At 43.3% G+C, this 21,388-nt stretch overlaps 3 protein-coding genes and 1 long non-coding RNA gene across 6 annotated transcripts; 2 read left to right on the top strand and 2 right to left on the bottom strand.

Moving 5' to 3' along the window:
- The first annotated feature begins 3,069 nt into the window (after nt 1-3,069).
- Nucleotides 3,070-4,886, top strand: LOC100277687 (uncharacterized). The gene is made up of 3 exons (NM_001151190.2): nt 3,070-3,550; nt 3,679-3,836; nt 4,375-4,886. The coding sequence occupies exons 1-3, from the start codon at nt 3,280-3,282 to the stop codon at nt 4,465-4,467; spliced, it is 522 nt and encodes a 173-aa protein (NP_001144662.2). The 5' UTR covers nt 3,070-3,279; the 3' UTR covers nt 4,468-4,886.
- Nucleotides 4,887-7,887: 3,001 nt separating this feature from the next.
- Nucleotides 7,888-9,915, top strand: LOC103627707 (uncharacterized). Its single transcript, XR_553785.2, has 2 exons — nt 7,888-7,988; nt 9,620-9,915. It is a non-coding gene; the product is annotated as an uncharacterized lncRNA (long non-coding RNA).
- Nucleotides 9,734-14,777, bottom strand: LOC103627708 (alpha-mannosidase I MNS5). 3 transcript variants are annotated; one of them, XM_008648017.3, is made up of 15 exons: nt 14,502-14,777; nt 13,481-13,523; nt 13,335-13,400; nt 13,179-13,240; nt 12,926-13,025; nt 12,651-12,833; nt 12,102-12,150; nt 11,835-12,014; nt 11,507-11,627; nt 11,334-11,415; nt 11,159-11,244; nt 10,927-11,027; nt 10,555-10,696; nt 10,247-10,397; nt 9,734-10,132 (listed from the first exon to the last, which is right to left on the bottom strand). In XM_008648017.3, the coding sequence occupies exons 1-15, from the start codon at nt 14,645-14,647 to the stop codon at nt 9,830-9,832; spliced, it is 1,815 nt and encodes a 604-aa protein (XP_008646239.1). In that variant the 5' UTR covers nt 14,648-14,777; the 3' UTR covers nt 9,734-9,829. The 3 variants fall into 3 exon arrangements, 2 of the variants coding, with proteins under 2 accessions (XP_008646239.1, XP_008646241.1); XM_008648019.4 differs by lacking the exon at nt 14,502-14,777 and adding an exon at nt 13,801-14,488; XR_004849705.1 differs by lacking the exon at nt 10,927-11,027 and having other exon boundaries at nt 9,850-10,132; nt 13,179-13,400; nt 14,502-14,706.
- A 4,679-nt stretch (nt 14,778-19,456) lies between these two features.
- On the bottom strand, nt 19,457-20,872 carry LOC100284887 (peroxidase 65). The gene has a single exon (NM_001157782.2). The coding sequence runs from the start codon at nt 20,803-20,805 to the stop codon at nt 19,717-19,719; it is 1,089 nt and encodes a 362-aa protein (NP_001151254.2). The 5' UTR covers nt 20,806-20,872; the 3' UTR covers nt 19,457-19,716.
- Nucleotides 20,873-21,388: the final 516 nt, after the last annotated feature.

The following is a 21,388-nucleotide window of genomic DNA, read 5'->3' as shown; positions in this document are numbered from 1 at the left end:
TTTCGATACCTCCAACTAGAGTTTAGTTCTGTTCTGATTTCAGTTCTTTTTCAGTTGTGGAGCGTGTTTTGTACTGCTTCAGCCATGTTAGATTTCAGTATTACGTTGACTTCAGCCATGATAGATCACCAGCCGTTTTGATACCTCCAACTAGAGTTTAGTTATGTTCTGTAATAGAGTTTAGTTCACTATTAAAGTTCAGTTCTGGAATTTGAATTCAGTAATAGAGTTCTCAGCCACCAGGTTACATGTGCCTCCTTCAAAAAGGCTTCTGTTATTAGAGTTCAGTTCTGGTACCTGGTATCTGGTACTGCTTCAGTTCTGGTGGCTGGTTTTGTTTTAGTTTGTTTATGTTTAGTGATGAATCATACAAATGTTCCAAGGGTTGCATTTGTTATATTTCACAAATGGACAGGGAATGCATTTGTTTATGGATCTATTTGTTTATGGGTGGAATGAACAATCTGATAAATTCACACTGAAATAGCTGAATATTTGATTTAATATGTAGGCAATGTGATACTACATGTCCATACTACAGTAATGAGCTGTGTTATGTAGTGCTAATACTTAACATAACTACCTCACATGCCTGATCTATTAATATGTGCATTGTATATGTTTGGTTTTTCTTTGCTTTGTCCACATTCAGTTTTTTTTTAAAAAAATTCTGATGAAATGAGACAATTAGTGTGGACATAGGATTGTATTTTGTTGATTCTTGTTCTGATCTCCAGATATATTCTTGAACATCTTTTCCCCCTTGTTGATAATTTCTATTTAGAGTCATTAATCTGGGACACCTGTAACATTATCAAGTTACTCCTTATGCTAATGACTTTCTGTATTTTGATTTTTGCATGCTTAATGATATTGGTGTTACTCTAATGACTACAGAAAATGGCATCGAATTTCCTGGGTACTTCTAGATTTGGGTTGATGCGACTTGGTTTGTCTGTATAATTTTGATCTGGCAGGGTGTTTTTGACGATAGAGCTGCCTGACGCCAAGGGTGTGAAGTAGAACTTAAAGCCTAAAGGCCATTTCAACTTGTCAGCTAAGGGCTCAGATGACTCGCCCTGCGAGTTTGATCTCGAGTTGTTTGATGTTGTCTATTTAATACATGTTGAATGAAGCGTTTCAGATTTTGATTGTATTGGCCTTCCTATTTGCAGGAGTGCAAAGCAGTTGTTGTCCCAAGAACCATATGCTACCAGAACAAGAAAGATGAGAGCGGTTGGTGGCCAAGGCTCCTGAAAAAGGACCTGTGTTCTTGAAGGTTGACTGGACAAATGGTAGGATGAGGATGGTGAAGATGTTGGATGTTAGTATTTCACTTTTGGTTGATTATGTTTTTTCTTATGCGCTTGACAAATCTAGATATGCAACCAGACATGCTTTATTCTTTCCTATTTTGTTTTCCTTATGTATTAATTCCTTAACTTGTAATGCACATGATATTTTCCTTATGTATTAATTCCTTAACTTGTAATGCACATGATGTTTTCCTTATGTATTAATTCCTTAACTTTTAAAGCACATGATGAAGGCCGGTTGTCGAGTAAGTTATCTTAAACTTTGGTAAGCTTTGCGTACTTTTGCTATGGATCTTTTGAATCAATTACAAGGTAATTCATTTAAAAATCGTAGTAACACACTTGTACCTAAATATCATATATAAAAGTCTGTATAATACTGATGGTTGCAATATAGTGGTGAAACAACTAGATTAAAATAACAAAATTTATGTATGGATAGGATCACAAATGTATTAAGAAACCTTTTTTCATAGCAGTACCGTGGTATTATGTGTTTCCGTTGCAACGTACGGGCACTCACCTAGTAGAATACTAATGGTGTACGTTGATCAAGGCAGCAGCATTGTGCCTTGCTACTACGTGGCGTCCGCGCGTTCCATATTTATTTTCATGAAAGTGGCGGCATCTCTTCTAAATAAAAAGCTACAGAGATTTCAAACATGCTGTGTCGCTGTAAAGAAACAAAAGATTTCAGGCTGGTGCGCTTTCGTTTTGCGTTACGCTGCTCGATCGTACTGTTTCTAATAACTTTGAAAGTGGGTGCTCCTCCTTTTTATCTAAAGAAATGATCAACTGATATCCTTCTTTTTTTATCTAAAGAAATGACCAACTAATCTCCCACACATGCAGCACTAGTTGGTATCAAATGAGATCCTGGTGGCCGGTGAGGCAAAACTCAAGCAACGAGCAACAACGCACAAGACTTGAATTTGAACCCCACACACTATACGCCATTGTACCGTACGTCGTGAAACTTTCGTTTTTGGAGCATCTCTGTGGTGGATGTTTTGTACTCCCTCCGTTTCTTTTTATTTGTCGCTGGATAGTGTAAAATTACACTATCCAGCGACAAATAAAAATAAACGGAGGGAGTATCACACAATGGCACAAAGAAAGGTACACGTTGAAACGCACATCGATCAGAAAGAACGACTTCAGAGCGCCGCCGGCCAGACTTGGACGCATCGGTAGCCGGCGGTGGTGGCTGCTGCCGTCTGCCATGGACGACTCAGGCCACGGTTTTCGACGTACGTACGTTCACGTTGGCCGGTGGTGGACGAGACGTACGCAGCAGGAACAGAGAGTGAGTGAGAGAGAGAGAGGCCAGGACGCAATGGTCGATCCGATCCGATGGAACGGCCGCCCTGGTCCGCACGACGCCCCGCGAAAACGACCAATTGATGGAGCTCCCTCTTCTGTCTCGCTGTTGCCGCACTGCAAACTCAAACAACTGCGTTCACGTGCCACTTTCGGGAAAAAGGCAGCGAAAAAACGATCCGTCCGGGAGGGGTCTCAGCTAGCTAAGCTTCCCTCCCCCGGCGGCCAAAAAACCGCGTCGATCGTTGGAATTCTTCCAGGAGCCATCGCATCGGTTTCACTTTCACCGGTCGTGCCACTCGGCCAAAGTACGCGGGTGCGTGCGTGCGCCCGCCCGCCATTGTCACGCACGCACGCACGCCGAGCCGAGCGGAGCAGCAACCGCCGGTTCGCACCAAACCTACGCGCAGGCAGGCTGCAGGGGTAGAAAGAGAAAGAGCAGTGGGTGTGGGTTGGCTTTGGCTTGGCTGGTCGCAGTCGCAGCATATATACCACCTCGGCATTAGAGCGGAGCGGTTGCTCTCTCCACCTCCTCTCTCTCTTTCTCTTTCGGTATCGCAGTCGTCGTCGCCGCTCCCCGGCCGGGCTCGCTCGCGTGCGCGACCCACCCAGCCAGCACACCAGCCAGTCGGCGCAGCAAAGCATGGGGAACTGCCAGGCGGCGGAGGTGGCGACGGTGCTGCTCCAGCACCCGGGCGGGCGGGTGGAGCGGCTCTACTGGTCCACCAGCGCCGCCGAGGTCATGCGCGCCAACCCGGGCCACTACGTCGCGCTCGTCACGCTCCGCGTCGCCGAGGACCGGCAGGACGCCCCGGGCGGGCAGCGGCGCACCGTGCGCCTCACGCGCGTCAAGCTGCTCAAGCCCAAGGAGACGCTGCTCCTCGGTCACGTGTACCGCCTCATCACCACCCAGGGTGCGTACGTCCTCCGTGCGTACCGTGAAAATAAATCCCCCCCGCGGCGGTCCAGTACGTGTGCCCTGCGGCGAACTTACGAGTGAACAACAGGCTTTAACTTGTGCTGCGCTGCTGCTGCTCTGCAGAGGTGACGAAGGCGGTGCAGGCGAGGAAGCAGGACAAGCAGAGGAAAGCGCAGCAGCAGCTGCTGGAGCCGAGGCAGGGCCAGGGCGTGGCGAGTGGCGCCGCGGCCGAGGAGGAGGACGACGACGACGAGGCAGCCTTGGACGCCAGCCTTGATCAGGTGATTGTTACATGGATTAGATTTCGCCTCTCGAACCTTACTCAACTGCTTTCCGATGCTCCCATGCACGCTCTCGCCATGACCCGCACTCCCTCGATCAGTTGCTTCTTCAGGGGGTAGTTAGGTGTTCATCTTCTCGTGACTATCCTCATCACCCGTTCTTGTCCGCACTGTAGAAAATATCTGACAGAACTGAGAATCATAACCATAACAAACAAGTAAAAAAGAACTGTCAGTAGAACTATTATTAGCAAGTAAATACAATATCACAGATTCAACATTCCAGATGAAATGCATACAAGAATCTTTTTTATGGAAAAAAAAAGAAGTGTAGCTAATAACTAACTGATGGCTGATGCTGAGCAGCCAGAAGGAAGTACAACATTAGATTAGGGGGGATAGATTAATAGGTGAGTTTCAACTAATGTCAGGGAGGGGCCGGGGAAGGAATCGTCTCCGAGAATCTTTTCCTTTTTCCACGCAACATGCAAAGGTTCCTTCTCCTGATCACTCTTCTGCTCCTCCCATCTGACTGCAGTTGGCGCGGCAGGACAACGGCAGCCGGAGCTCCAGTGCGCGGCACCGGCAATGGCGGCCGTCGCTGCAGAGCATCGACGAGGCCACGACCTGAGATGTCAGCTCCATACAGCCGTAGCGCCGTAATCATTGACTACCGGTGGGCCTGTACTTTCGGCGATCACCTGGCCTCGGTCAGTTCATCGCAAGGGTTGCTATTTGGCCTACTGCTACGATTGCACACTGTGGAGTGGAGTGAGTTGGGAGCTTGACACCCCGGGATGAGAGGGCACTGCTTCGGATGCAGCATGTAGCCTCGGATCCGTGTAAATTTTCAGGTCTTGGTCAGGAGTTTGTTAGTGAGACTGCTTTGCTTCTTCTTCTTCTTATTTTCTCTCGATCCATACGGTTTGCACATGGAATTATATCAGTAACAAATTAGAGTAGCTTACTATTAGATTTACAGCCAGACATGTCATGTACTTGCTGCTACTCTCTTGCAGATGGGAATCGAGCGTGTAGCCTTTTGAGAGTAGCGCTGTGTTTCTTTAGTATTCGCTGTTGATGCCAAATAGGCGATGATCATGAACTCAGTGCCAATGATTCCGGCGGCAGTTAGTGGAATCATCGGAGCCTTTTGGGCTGGAAGCCCATCATGCGTATTATTCGCGTCGGCGATGCTTAGCTTAGCGCTTAGCGCCTGTCCTGACGGAGCCTTTTGGGGTTCGTGCGCATTTGTTTAAGCCGTCGCTGGTGCTGTAGAACAGGACAAACGGCAAGGGTTTCGAAACTGATACGTAAACTTGGATTGCAGTGCTCGTTAAAAATACTTGTTTTTTTTTCACATGCCTCTTGATCCTGGAATATTATGCTCAGCTCTGCTGATGAAGAGAAGAACGCAGAGCTGTCTGACTCTGGCTGTAGATTAATTGCCAGTTGATGACTGTGCTAACGATACAGCTCACCACAATTAATGTCCAGTGGCCCTACCTGCTAACCACTTGCTAATCTATGCAATCGGCTCCAAGTTGAGTTCAGCTGCTGCCTGGTGCTGTATTCCAATTCCACTAGAAGCTTCCGCGACACTTGCATTGCGATTTGAACACAGTCAAAATAAAGCACCTCCGCGACACTTGCCTGCGTTCTGCGTTGCCCAGTGGGCAGTGGAGGCTGAATGCTGCATTACCGAGGCACTACGACGGCATTTTGACAGGGAATGAAAAAAAAAGAAGAGGATGAGAGCAGTCAAGTGAAGTGAGCGACACGACATGGCATGTTACCGTTCATCTTTTGTCTCTCCAATCTCGCTTTAACTGATCATGTTCAGGATTGAGACGTCACAAAGCTGCCGCGGCACGTGCGTGCCCTTGCTGAGATTTTCTCTGCAAAAATGAGCAGCAAGCAAACAAACTACAGGTCTACAGCGAGCAGCAATGTAGGAGCCGTCAGCCTTGCCGAAGCTAAAGGCCATTTGGCAGAGCACGCCAAACTATTTTCCAGGCTGAATTCAGGTTTTGTCAAAAAAAAGTTTTTTAATAAAAAGTGATTTTTTTATTCTGTAAAATAAATCAAAGGACTAAAGGCTGAAAAATGATTTTTCTGATTCAGTTTACGCGTAGAATCAACGTATGCATAGAGTTTACCTACAAAATCATAAAATTTCTTCTCCACAGATTTGGTTACTCATCCAATGGCACGATTGGACCGAGCCAAAACATCGTGCCATATGTCATGCCAACGGGCTACATGGCTTAGACCGGTGCCAATGGCGACCAGCACCGACCGCTGCTCTTTTTTTACCAACAATTAAGAAGCTTTTTCCCTGACTTGCTGCATCAAAAACTAAATCACAAGCTTCTGATAAAAAACAAGCTGTTCTTGCAAGATTTGTAATATGAGTACCTTTACGCTTTGCCGAGATGTAAGGGGCCATTTTGGGATTCCATTTCTTAATACCATGACCAAAATGAACTCCCGCTTCTATCATCTATTTCAAATTGATATTCCAATATCTTCTTGTCATTTTTTTTCCACACTTCCTTTTATTTTTTATTTTTTCGTGTTACCATTATGGAATTCATTTCTTTTTGAAGATTAAAAAAGAGCCAAAATAGCTTGAAATAAATAATAATTGTTCCAATAGAACCTTCTTGACCATTGATACACGGTATAAACACGATCGGTATCAATCTAATCCAGCACTGTGTGAGGTGGCACGACCGGTGTGGAAGATAGATATCCTGGGTCCTTACGAGTATAGAAACATTGTTTCGTCTTGTCCGAGGCCAATCTTGGACTGAAGATGCAGTTTTGTCTCGCCGAGGCCAGCTCTGGGCGGGAAATGCAGTTCTGTCTCGCCCGAGGCCAGCTCTATGCGGGAGACACAGTTCTGTCTCGCTCGAGGCTAACCTCAGACGGGATAACACTCTAGTTATCTATATAAGGCCGAGGGGTACCCTACGAACGGACATCTCATATCGGCTCATATCATCTCTTAGTTGGTCACATCCCATCATCACCGCATAGCTCACTAGCCTTCTCATAACAACCACGCCACAACTGCAGAACTCGCCCTTCACCGCCCACATCTCGTCTGTAACCCTTATACACCAGCAATACTCAAATACTCAGTATCGATAGGAAGTACGGTGTATGAGCCGTAGCCGACTCCCACCGCTATCAATTCCGGGTCGTGCGAACCAAACAGAAACAATGGAGTGGGCTAACAGTGGAAACGATGACCGAACAAATTTGGCAAAACCAAACAACACCTTTATGTTTTTATTGGTTTTTTAAATTTATTGTGTTTTATGAACTTTGTTTAATTTATATAGATTTATTTTTTAACGAATTATGTATTTTTTAATGTTTTTTTTTCTATTTTTATAATTTATTTGAAATAAAGATCACGTTTAGTTTATAAAAGGAATGGAAATTAATTTTATGTATCAGTGGTTATATTTCACTCTGTCAACGCGATCTTCGATTCGCTCTCTATAAATATATAACACATAAATATCTTATCCATATATCAACAGTAATATACAAATATATTTCACTTAAAATTATATTAGCTTATTAGAATGAAATTCAATTCAAAGAATCTAAATGGGCCTAAATTTATTTCCTTTACGTACACTCTGGAATGCTCAAAATCCGCACCAGAATGCAGGCATGTACAAAACGAATTCAGAAAGGTAAATTAGAATGACAGATGCGGCAACCTATCAAGCGATCCCACTAATCTATTGTACAGTTATAGGCCGAGGCTATTTCAATCCTCCCGTAATATCCCCGCTCTTGAGACGCTAATAAATCACCAGCCATAAGCCGCAGGCCAGATGGAATATCGTTTGTCAACCCAAGGAGTTAGGGGGTTTAGGTGTCTCTAATCTAGCTGTAAAAAACACAAGCTTACTCAGCAAATGGCTCTTTAAATTACTCAATGAGGATGGGATGTGGCAACAATTACTTAAAAATAAATATCTAGGCGAGAAGTCTCTTTCTCAAGTTTCTAGAAGACAGGGGGATTCTCAATTCTGGTCGGGCCTAATGAATATTAAGGACCAACTCCTTAGAGGGGGGCACTTCAAAGTGGGAAATGGTCAAGCTACCAGATTCTGGAAGGACAAATGGGTAACCAGTCGACCTCTTAGTGAGCAATTTCCGAATCTCTTTAATATAGTGCGTAACAAATCTGCCTTGGTTGCATACGTTTTTTCTGATACGAACCTTAATTTGTCTTTTCGACGTACAATCATGGGGAATAAATTAGTGGAATGGCACAACATGCTAAACTTGCTATCTGAGGTTACTCTGTCTCTGTCTAGAGATAAATTTGTTTGGGACGGTCAAAGGAATGGAATCTTCTCGGTCCAATCTATGTACCATTTGTTGATGAATATTCCCAACAACGAACGGAACAAGAAGCTTTGGAAACTTAAGCTCCCCTTGAAAATAAAAGTTTTTTTGTGGAATTTATGTCGTGGAGCAATCCTTACTAAAGATAATAGGGTTGAAAACGAACAGGAAAAATCCCGTCTCGACCCGTACCGTTTTCCCTTTTTATCCCGACCGTTTTCGTATTTGCGGGAAAATATGGTAACGGGACGGGAACCGGGATGGGGTTAATGGGAACGGGAACGAAAACGGTTGAGGCAGTTTTCCGCCCGTATTTCTGGTATCCCATATTTAACCGGGATTGTCCCGTTTTATCCCGTTTATAATTTTACACGGGATACCTATCTCCTTATACATTAGAGGTCCAGCCCATTAGCATCACCCATGGGCCATGGCGCAGCCCATTAGCTAACCTTAAATTGCATTGGTCCATGGCGCCCATGCGTCATCCAGCACTCTATGTACAGGTTCTCAGGATTTATATGTGAGTGATGAAAGGGATTTATATGCGTCATCCAGCACTCTACGAACAGGTTCTCAGGTTCTCAGGATTTATATGTGCCCAAAAAGTCATCCCAACATTTATTGGCGATCGCGTAGCTGACATGCTGCCATTGCGAGCGACCCGCTAGATTTATCTAAGAAGCCAAATTCACATCAAATATGTGTCTTTCTATTATTCATACCATTTCATACTAGGCCATGAACGTGAACTCTACTACTCTAGCATGCTGGTTTGTGAGTGTCGGTTAACAAGGGATAAAATTAAAAATTGAAAACTATTGTAAGGTAAAACAGCACGCCACCGGTAATGCATGATAGCCAGTCAACCACTACTCACTCATGACTCATTCGGACGATTATGTTTTCGGCTATTTTCTGAATACCGTCCATTTCCGTTATATCTCCGTTCGTTTTTTTATCGTTTTCGTACAACCGTATATACCGATCCCGTTACCGATACCAGTGGTCCCGCTCCCGCTCCCGTTTTCGGTGAAAAAATATGGTAACGGAAACGGTTGACGGTATTTCCCGACCGTTCCCGTTCGTTTTCATCCCTAAAAGATAATTTAGCCAAAAGGCGATGGAATGGTAGCTTGACATGTAGCTTTTGCAATCGAAATGAAAGTATTCACCATCTCTTTTTTGACTGTTATATGGCCAAAAGCATATGGAGAGTAATTTACTTTGCCTTAAAATTAGAAATGCCCGTTAGCATTAATCATATTATCGGGTCTTGGGGAACAAATAGGGGTCCGGGGTATAAAAAAGTTTTACTCTCTGGAATAGCTGCTTTATTTTGGGCTATTTGGCTCAGTCGAAATGAGGTGGCTTTTAATCATAAACCAATTCCATCAATTGTGCAGGTTATTTTCAGATGTACTCACTGGTTAAGATTCTGGAGACTGCTACAAAAGGAGGAATCGCAACAACAAATCCTCATTGCTTCGCAAGTTTTGGAAGTGGTGGCGATGGAAGTCTTCGCAAACCATGGATGGCGCTCAAATTCAAGAATTGAGTATGACTAGTGTTAGTCATAGTATTGTAATTTAGTTCCTTTGAGTTAGTATCACTATTCATGCAGCAGTTCTTAATTGTAATAATCGACTTGTATTGGCTGTACGCATTATCATGCTAAAGCCGGAACTCTTGTTTCCATTATAAAAAAATAAGCCGCAGTAGCCAGCCATACTGCAGGTCCTCTTCTTGCATGTTATTGCTTCTATTCCACAGTCATCGTCAGTCCTGCATCTGTGGCTAGCGTGCGCATCTGGAACATGGCACGCACTCTCCCATGGGGTACCAACACTTCTTCCGAAAATCGTCTCGGGACAAACTTGAGACGATAATGCGCTCGCGCGAATTGGTTGGATCTCATCCTGCAGAGATTCTTACTGTCATGCAATGCCAATATTTTCCCAGATCAACTAATCTGAAGACATTACTCATAAAAGGAGAACATAAGGGATGGAGCCTGAAACAGGAAAAGCCACCTTAACAGATGTCCAATTGCTGGGAACATATGCTGCAGGAAATTTCTCATGCCACGTGCTTCTTATTGGAAGGGGATGACCCTCTGTTGTAAATATGTAATTTTGATTCCTCAAGAATGAATCATCATACAGAAGAAAAAGATATTTGCACCTGCAAGTTGTTAATTAGCGTGTAGAAGTAGCCGAGTCATCGATGTAGGGGTTCATGCCCCAACATTTGAGACAAGAAAAAGAGACTTTCTGATGTGCACAAAGTATTTTTGCTGCTAACTGCTTCAAACAAACAAAGAGGAAGACTGTTAGCTTACGTTTCTGAAAGAAAGAAGCTGTGCTGGTGATCTTCAAGTTTCATTGTTGAAACATCTCTGATGCTAGCAAAACCTCCATCCACTTTAGTATAGTAATTAAGTGACCTCACAATGGTTTCACCCACTTCTAGGTACCAAGGATCTATAAGAGAAGTGTTTCAGAAATCAAGGGATGGAGAGGGGAAAAAAAGAGAAGTTAGTAAAACTTGTGAGTGGGTGACTTAAGTGTTTCTATAATAAGAAAACTGGCATGACTACAAAGAACAAGTAAGTCATATATGATGAGCTCAATAGGACATCAACCCTAGATGAAAACATGAGAGCTGGATGAAGATAAAACGAATATATCCTTCTGGTGTGTATTGGGTGCACCTTTAGTAGCTTGATAAAGATAAAATGTTGACTCAGCAAACTCAGGACGCAAGGGATAGTACTTCTCTGTAGGATGCAACATTCCATAGTCCAAAAGATATCTATAAAATATAATACATACATAAATGCATGTATCTAGATTCTGCTTCATCGATAACTGAACTAGTTTTGCCTTACTAGACGTGTGTACTTTTGTTCTCCATTAACAAAAACTTGGTTGAAAACAGTATACCTTTCAGGTAGCACACCAAATCTTTGCCATATATTGTAAAACTCACGGTGTGATAGATTTGCAGCAGTTACGTCTCCAAGAAGTGTCTGTTCAGTACAGTAGAACTAAGCAAACAATAAAAAAGTACCATTCAAAGTAAGGTAAAAACTCATCCAATGCAAAGAGTTCATCAAACCTGAAGACCTGGCCAGAAAGCCTGAAGGCTAGTTAGCTGCCAGTGCGTTGCTTCTCCAGTCCTCATATCAGCCTCATGATACCTGTGGAGTTTACAATCATTACTATTCCAATACAAGCATAATCCAGAGACTGACAGGGTGGGTGAAATGAAGTGTAGGAAGAATTGTTAACCATGGACCATGTCGGAAGTACTTCTGCACCGCAAGATAAGCTGAATGAAACATATCCCAGTACTCATCACTTCCGAAAAGAATATATGCTTTAATCAGATACTCATAAAATGAATCAACACCTGCAACCATGTTACTAGAAATCACTATTGTGCCTAATATTTTCTAATTAGAAATTTCACAAAGCGGCTAATTATCTGTTTTTAGAAATAAAGATGCTAAAATGTAACAGTGAAGGCAACATAACAGCATATGCTCTAATAATGCTACAAACACATCAAATAAGCACATGATCAATAAATCACAAGGGTAAGTATTGAAAGTTTTACCAGCACCAATTCCGGATGAATACTGAATCCACTTGCCAGTAAAAACATCAAGTGTGGTGCCTACTAGATTCAGTGAACTTCTCATGCTCCATAACTTGCGGAGAGCACGAAGAGCTGCAGCTTCATATCTAGAATCACCAGTCAAACGTGACAACACACCCATTTCAAGTATAAGGGAGCCTGTAAGCATGTAGATTACTAAGCAACAACCACAAAGGAACATGCATTTATACCAATAAATAATAAACAAAAAAATCTTTCACCTACCACACCCTGATGTGCTTGTTTCAGTTGTTTCATTTTCCATCACCCCATACTGAAAAAGGTTGTTGTATCATGCCAATTGCAAAAGTAATGAGTACCAGAGTTCTAATATATGTGAACTTTGAGTTTTTCAAACAAAGTAATCATTCTGTGGTTCTTCATTCTACCATAGCATGCTTATAATTTGCCATTCTTATCATTTTAGCTGATAGCAAGTAATATCCCAGTTTTCCTAAGGTAAACGTTGATAGATGTTAAAATTGTACTAATGAGCATGCTTGTCTTAATAACTATACACGTCCTTTTTCAAAAATTATTGGAGAAGAAACTCAATGTTTGTTGTAGTCTGCTTTCAGACAAATGTGGTAACTCTTTGCAGAAGACCCTTTCTCAGTTTGACCTGTTGAATGTACACAGATATGTACACACAATAAATGATGGCATTCAAGTGGCCATACGATTTCAGGTTGTAAAGGAATCTTACGATTGATTCATGCATGCAAAAAATTAAGATTTTAAAGTCTGAAAAAAGCCAAAGTTCGGTATATGAACCTTAAGATTAATCCATGAATACGGCAATCCAGTAGGTGTCTCAAATGCCGGTAGAAAACGATTGCCTAAACTTTCAGCAAGACGTAGTAATTGATCTTGATACAGCCCATGCTTAAACTGGCTGCTGTAGTCTTTTGCAAGAATATGAGCAGAAATAAGCCCCCCAAGAAGTCTTATGTTACACTGAATAGCCAAAAAAAACAATGAGAAAACACAGAGCTGCTTTCATTCTTGAAATCCTGTGTGTAAGAGTGGAAATAATCAAATAGAATTACCTCAAAAAGATTAATCCGAGCATCAACATCAAATGTCAGATTTTCTGAAAGCCAGAGAACTCCTCTCTCAAACTCTGTGAGGTTACCTAAGACAACAAGACTGCATGAGCAAAACAGAAGGGCATCACAAACCAATCTTATGAATAGAAGTGTCCTAAAGAAAAATACAACGGTTTACATTTTGAACAACAAAAAACAATATAAATCTCAGAGCACTAAAAAACTGGAAACATTACAGCTTCATAAACTGTACCTTGATAATGACTCAACCAGTGTCAACGCGGATCCACTATAATCCTGTGGCAAGTGTTCAAGCTAGAAAAAGGGAATCATGGGTAACATTAAGTTGTGGTACCTTAAATTTATATAATACAGACCAAAATCCTTATAGTTGTCAATACTTTAATACATTTAAATTGCCAAGCTCACTAAGCGAGTCCGTGAAACTTTTAGTAAGAGGCTTCAATTCATCATGCTGAAAAGGTATCAAGAAAGAACATTAGCTCGTGCTAGTCAATAAGCTATTGAACAAAAGTAAGATGGCTGCTAACATACAGGGAATGCATAAGTCATGTAGTTGTCATAGGCATGGTAAAACCTGAAAGGAATGGAAGTATATCAATACCAAAAAAAAAAACGCAGTGAAGCTAAGACCTATAAGAGCCTAGGCTTCCTAGATACTCCATCCGTTTCAAATTTAAGTCGTTTCGGCTTTTCTAGATACAAAGCGGAAGTTATGCATCTAGATAGAGTGTACGTATACATCGCAAAAGCTATGTAACTAGAAAAGCCGAAATGATTTATAATTTGAAACAAAGAGAATGGGTCGTAACGCATGGGCACCCTGTCACACGCCCTTGTGGGTTATTGCTTACAGCACTGAATCTTGAGAGCGGCAACAATACAAAAGTTAGCAGCTTTAATGTGGCTAGGTTATGCTGAACCCTTGAATCTTGATTGACAACACTAAATATGCCAGCCTATCACATATCACTGTAAATAGCATCGATGATCCATGAAGATAGATTTCCTGAGAGGCTATGCAACAGTGCTCTGCCCTGGAAGCATAAAACTGAAGATGTCAATTTTACCAACCTCTACAGTCTATTCATCTTTAATAACATAAATATGGAAGAGCTTTAAAGTCAACTCAGTTCATAAGAAGCTAACCATCCAAGAAAGAACAAAAGAACGTCAAATAACAGTGGTACTAGAAGCTAAGCTCAAAGTGCTATCAGATTTTGCCAACCACGTTGGCATGGAAATTTTGTTGCGACTTGCGAGGTGTATCTGTATCACTCCAATGGTCCAATCCTAGGCCAGAGACAAGTGAGCTCGAAATGTTGGCATTTGACCCAACAAATAAAAAAGATTAGCATTGTAAGGATTCGTTTTACAACTTCAGTTCAGAACTCGTCAAATTAGAAGAGCTAGGCTTCGTGTTTACAACATCTCTAGACAACGTCGGTTGGATACACCACCCAGGCGCACACAACAAGATCCGACAGAAGAAAGATTATGAACGGCGAAGAGCCGAAGACGGGAGGGATGAAGCACGTGGCAGCTGAGTACTCACATCTCCAGGACCTTGTTCTTCATGTACACCCTCCTCGCCCGCCCGTACCCATCGGCGCCGACGGCTCCCCCGGTGAGAGCTGCGAGGAGGAGGGCAGCCGCGACGAGCCGCGCCGGCGCTGGTAGGCGCCGCCCAGGGGATCGCATGGAGGCTTCCCGCGGTGTGGGTAACAGCGGACGAAGAAGAAGCTACCCGGTTGGGCTCGTGGTCGTGGAGCCGTGGTGGAGATCGGGTTCCTTTCCTCTCAGAAGTTCAGATATCAGACGGGTCTGATCGACAGCGTGGATAGTTGCTGCGTAGCGGAATTTGCTAGGAGGCCACGGATGCCTCTTGTTTTTTACGAGCTCGTACAAATCGTGAGCCGCTGTAGTCATTTATAGTCTTTGTCTGTATAATTAATTTTATAATTATATTATATTTAATACATCTTCTTCCCACGCACCCGCTAGAAAATTATAAAAAATAGGTATAGAACTTGGGTTCAAATATTAACACAGTTCATTTTATAATTAGATTATATTTAATACATCTTCCTCCCCGTGCACAACTAGAAATAAATAAAAAATAAGCACAAAACTTGGGTTCAAATCTTAACCCTCCCTCTCTCTCCTAGATTTAGCTTCTAACCACTGAAATACATATTTTTTATGTTCTATAAAAGATAGATATTGTAAATATTGTGAATATAGAACATGCGACTAGTATAGATTAATTCATTGATGTTCAAAAGTATTTCATCAGTTTTAAATTATAAAACAATTCGAATTTTCTAGATATTGTTTTTATTTTATATCTAGACAGAGTATATATTTATATATTTAAGTGTACAACAAAAGATATATATCTACAAAAAACTAAGAGCAACTTTAGAAGTTCTTGATTTAGATAGTTACCTAAAAACTCCTATCAACAGTTCTCTAAATGAACTTTTTAAATTTAGCTATTTTTCATTTAACCTAATTTCTTCTCTACATTTGGCAATCATTTACCAACTCACTAACCAAAAACAAATTGGTTGTACTATGTAGGCAATGAAGGTAGTTGTTGATATTTGTGACTTATTTTTTACATGGATAGATTCATAAATAAAACTATAACCTATATTTAGAGAGTTGTTGAAGAACTTATAATTTTTTACTCCTAAAGTTATTTAGCAACTCATTAAAGTTGTGATTTAGAGACCTAAATTTACAAAACTATTGAAGCTGATCTAAAAATTATTACAATTTAGTACAAAGTGAGTATACGATTTTGTACATGTGTATAATAAGTCTAGATAAGGCAACATTTAAAGATAGTGCGTGTTGCAAAATATGAGGCGCCAACTAGGACGACAAATTACAAACCGTGAGAATAACACTACTCAAGTGAAAAATCAAACATGTTTCTCGTTATTTCTCTTTGATACATATCTCTGCATCGTTTCTCGACTCACGGGGTATTTGTTTGAGATTATAATCTGCCCAGATTATATAATCCAACATGAACTAAAAACTAAGTGTTAGTTTAAAATTTGTTGGATTGTATAATCTGGCCAGTTTATAATCCCAAACAAACACCCCCTTGTGTTTGATCCACTGATCTATATCTATCGTATAGATTTTTTATGCATGTTTTTCGCATGAGACATGTTAATAATCAACGACTAAAGACAAATATAATAATAGGATCCAACCATGATATGTGCTAAGGTAGATTTGAGAGAAGTGATATGTAAGCTTACAGTGGAGGGTATGTTTAAAACTTCTAGAGGAAATAGTTAGTCAGTTAAAACATTGTTAGCTGGAATAGGCCGACTAACTATTAGTTGGAGACTATTTGATACCTCCAAGTTTGTTGGATCTATTAGTTTTATAGTGCTCTATTTCGAGTGGAGACCGATGATTGAGTTAAAAAGGGACAATAATGTCTGAAAGGGAATTAGGCTTACACCTAGTCCCTAATTAATTTTGGTGGTTGAATTGCCCAACACAAACATTTGGACTAACTAAGTTTGCCCGAGTGTATAGATTACACAGGTGTAAAAGGTTCACACTCAGCCAATAAAAAGACCAAGTTTTGGATTCAACAAAGGAGCAAAGTGGGAACCGAAGGCCCTCTGGTCTGGGATCACCGGACTGTCCGGTGTACACCGGACAGTGTCCGGTGCACCACCGGACATGTCCGGTGCACCAGAGGACTCCAACGCAAACTCGCCACCTTCGGGAATTTCCAGAGGCAACTCCGCTATAATTCACCGGACTGTCCGGTGTACACCGGACAGTGTCCGGTGCGCCAAGAGAGGTCGGCCTCAGGAACTTGCCAGCTTCGGGAAAACGCCAACGGCTAGTCCACTATAATTCACCGGACTGTCCGGTATGCACCGGACTGTCCGGTGCGACTCCGGAGCAACGGCTATCTCCGCGCCAACGGCTCTCTGCCGCGCATTTAATGCGCGCTCTGCGCGCGCAGATGTCAGGCGCGCCCATTCCGGCACACCGGACAAGGAACAGTAGATGTCCGGTGTGCACCGGACACCCAGGCGGGCCCACAAGTCAGAAGCTCCAACGGTCAGAATCCAACGGCAGTGATGACGTGGCAGGGGCACCGGACTGTCCGGTGTGCACCGGACTGTCCGGTGCGCCATCGAACAGACAGCCCAGCCAACGGTCAAGTTTGGTGGTTGGGGCTATAAATACCCCAACCACCCCACCATTCATTGCATCCAAGTTTTCCACTTCCCAACTACTACAAGAGCTCTAGCATTCAATTCTAGACACACCAAATAGATCAAATCCTCTCCAACTCCACTCAAGGCTTTAGTGATTAGAGAGAGAGATTTGTCGTGTTCTTTTGAGCTCTTGCGCTTGGATTGCTTCTTTTCTTTCTCACTTGTTCTTGTGATCAAAACTCAATTGTAACCAAGGCAAGAGGCACCAATTGTGTGGTGGCCCTTGCGGGGAAGTTTCGTTCCCGTTTGATTGAGAAGAAGAAAAGCTCACTCGATCCGAGGGATCGTTTGAGAGAGGGAAGGGTTGAAAGAGACCCGGCCTTTGTGGCCTCCTCAACGGGGAGTAGGTTTGCAAGAACCGAACCTCGGTAAAACAAATCTCCGTGTCTCACTTGCTTATTCGCTTGGGATTTGTTTTGCGCCCTCTCTCGCGGACTCGTTTCTTTATTACTAACGATAACCCCGGCTTGTAGTTGTGTTTATATTTGTAAATTTCAGTTTCGCCCTATTCACCCCCCCTCTAGGCGACTATCAATGTCTTTTGGTAAGTTTTAGCCGGTTGTAGGTGTTCTAACCCAAATAATGAACTAATTGGTAGTTGGGGTGCCAACTAACAATTAGGTAAGGTTTTAACTAGGCTAGTTGAAATCCCTATACCTAATTTTAGCTGCTAGCAATTATTTCTAGAGGTCTCAAATAGGTCTTACACAAGAACAAAAATATTATAAAAATAATAAGTTGACCATATATTAATAATAAAAACATAACTATTGTATGGATAGAGTATACAAATCCTTACAACCAATAACATGCTATATTATTTGTCTTCTCTAATATTCCTTTAATATATCAATCACAAAGCTATGGTTAATTACCGGCATTGTAGCTTCTAAAATCTCCTCTCATGCTTCATTGTATATTTCATGTTATCGCAATCAAAAACCACTTTCCATCTATATGCTCTTTGTATAACAGTGCCACTATTATTTAAATCTACCAGCGGACCGATGCCCTACTTCGAGAGGGTCGATTGGTGAGCTGGACACTTAGGATGTGTTTGGTTGGATGTATAACCAAACAACATATAGATAGTGAACACTGAAACAATTTTTGTGGATGCACGGTCCCAAAAAATCGAGCGATCGGTGCCGCTCCCGCCCTCTCGCGGTCCTGAAAACTAGGATGCATGGCCATCCCCGCCCCTCTCGACCAATGACATCTGACCACCATCCAAACAAAAACTAGGATAGTTTCATTCAAGTTTATCTCTTGTACCAAACAAAAAAAGTGGTGATTGTTGGGGATGACCTTGCCCCATACAAGAGATGATCTTGCCTTATCTACTTTAACCATTGCACATATCCGCTTAGCAGCTTTCACCATTGCACACCATCTTTGCGTATGATCGGTCGCTTCTATGTCTAACGCCACCGCTAGGTTCATTTGTTGCCAATAATCTCGCTCTTACTTAAAAACAAAAGTATGTGAATCAATTAAACTTCATGTTAGCTTCGTGTTTTTTTATATTTCGTCCCCACCACATATTTTAAGTTACTATGTCAACTTTATAAGAAGAACTGTCGAATTTATAAAGTCCTATGTACTCCATCTGTTCTAAAATATAGTTCTTTTTAATCTATTTTTCTGTCCATATTGATTCAAATGAATATGGATATATATATATATATATATATATATATATATATATATATATATATATATATATATATATATATATATATGCAAACTGCATTCATATGTTAGTTAATAAATATATATGATTAGTATAAAATAAATTATATTTTAGGACGGAGACAGTAATATTTATGCTGTGTTTAATGTGATATTTTGCTTTTAAGCATGAAATGAGAACTTGTGTACACATAGCAATGTACACAAGGCGGCGCGCACTAAAACAATTTGCCGGTTTCAGACCCAGCTGGCTTGTGACGTGCACTCCCAGGGAACTAGCCAATCACAAGCGCGCAGACATGCTGCCGTGGCCTGTGTCCTTGGCGGCCAAATGTCACACATTTAGGGGTGCTGGTTTTGACTAGTTTTAGTACATTTATTTTATTCCTAAATTTAGTAATTAAAATATAATAAAATAAAGAGAATAAAAATTAATCTCTAGAAACTAAACATCGCTTAAAAAACAGTCTGTCTCACAAACTGTTGACAAGAAAACAATGTGACAGTCTGCGTGACTTTACTTACATACATGACGATGAGTACGATCAAAGGATAAAAAAATAAATTAATTTATACTAGCAAGCAGCAACACTTCGAAGAGTTTTTTTTCGCAGCACACGGATTAGAAATAAATTACTTGATCAAGCAGGAAACATATCACATCTCCGCATATATTTTTTTTAACACCATCGTGACCGCCGTATAGGACTATAGGAGCAGCAGGGGTCATCGTGCCACACAGCTCGGCCGTCGATCGATCGGCAGACAAGCACGCGTGCGGCCGCCGTCGTTGTACTTGTAGCGCGCGCAGCGTCACATCTTGGGCATGGGCATAGCCATAGGCATGGCGCCGCCAACGTCGGGGCCGCTGTTGTACGCGTCGCAGCGCCGCCTGACCTCGCCGTCGGCGCCGGTCTTGACGCCGAACAAGCTGAGCTTCTCCATGGCGCGGCCGAAGTCGGTGAAGAAGGCAGTGGGGTTGGACGCGTAGAGCTGCACCAGGGGCTTGGTGCGGGGGTCCGTCCACAGCTCCTCGTCGGTGCTGAGCAGTCCGAGGCCGCGCTCCAGGTTGACGAAGTACATGTTGTCGAACTTGCCGGGAGTCATGATGTCGTTGAACGCGGCGATGGTGGGGTCCTTGAGGTAGTCCTTGCACACGTCCTGCAGCCCCCTGGCGTAGGACGGGTTCATGCTGGGGTCGAACGGCTCCGGCTTCCCGCCCTGGCTGCGGAAGTTGTAGAGGCGGTCGGCGAACTCCTTGCAGTGGGAGAAGCCCAGCGTGTGGGCGCCGGACAGCGCCACCAGCTCCTGCACCGTGAACCCCTTGCCGCCGAACATCTGGATGAGGCGGTCCACGGTGAAGTTGGCGTGTGGCAACTCGACGTCGGGCGCCGTGGGCGACGACGACAGCGAGTCCTTGCGCCCCAGCGGGATCGGGTACCGGGGCCCGCCGGTCATGGTGACCAGCACCCCCGACGCCAGCGCGAGGATGTCGGCGCAGGACACCACCCCGGGGCACTCCAGCTCCAGGGCCAGCTTGGCGCGCACCACGGCGTCGAAGGCGTCCCCGGGGAGCGAGTGGTTGATCTCCGCGTCGTGCTCCGACTTCTGGAACTGGGTGGACGCGATCAGCACCGACGCGTCGCACCCGGTGACGAAGCAGTCGTGGAAGAAGACGCGCAGCATGCCCGCGGCCGTCGTCGGGTTCGCCATCTGCTTCGTCTGCATCACCTCCGCGATGATCCGCTCCGCGCGCGGGCACGACTGGCTGTAGTAGTCCGGCTTCAGAGCGCTGCCGCCCACCGGCGGCACCTGCTGCGCCGCGGCGCGCGCCGAGAGGGCGGCCACGACGAGGAGGAGGGACGACAGGCGCATGATGGCTAGTATCTCGTGCTGGTGCATCGCTGTGCGTATGGATAGCTCTTGGCTGATGGGTGCTCCCCTCCTAACTTGGAAGAGCGGGTGTACGGGTCCAAGAAATGCGAGGAGCGGCCGTTCTTGGAGGCAATGGAGGGCAGGCGAACGGAGCCGAGGGAGTGGCGGGGAGAGCTTTGCGGTGGACACAACCGGAAGAAGAGGAGTTGTAAACGGTGGACAACACTCCCTGCGCGCACGCTTGTAAGTTGTAACGCTTAACGTGTGCCGTCCTTGTGCTCTTTACTCCATTTTTAGCAAACGCCAAATGCTGCTACCGGTTTGTGCCTGGGAATGGGAAGTGAGGACCCGTACAAATTTGAATCGTCGAGGTTTTTTTAGCAAGTTTATTAGAGCATCTCCAACCTTGTTTTACTCTCTATTTAACTCTCTATTTGTCCTTTCATAAATGTCACACTCTATATGTAACATCTCACTTCAACAGACTATCTATCTAGTTTGTCTAGTCAGAGTGGCTATCCAAATTTGCCTAGTGAGAGACACAATCTGGAGAGTCGGATAGTTTGCCGAGTTAGATGACTAGTTTGTTACAGAGTTATTTTACTATTGA

This window comes from Zea mays, chromosome 5 (genome assembly GCF_902167145.1).
Source record: "Zea mays cultivar B73 chromosome 5, Zm-B73-REFERENCE-NAM-5.0, whole genome shotgun sequence".
NCBI lineage: Eukaryota > Viridiplantae > Streptophyta > Magnoliopsida > Poales > Poaceae > Zea > Zea mays.
The sequence above is the reverse complement of the archived record's forward strand: the minus strand, read 5'-3'. Positions and strand labels throughout refer to the sequence as shown.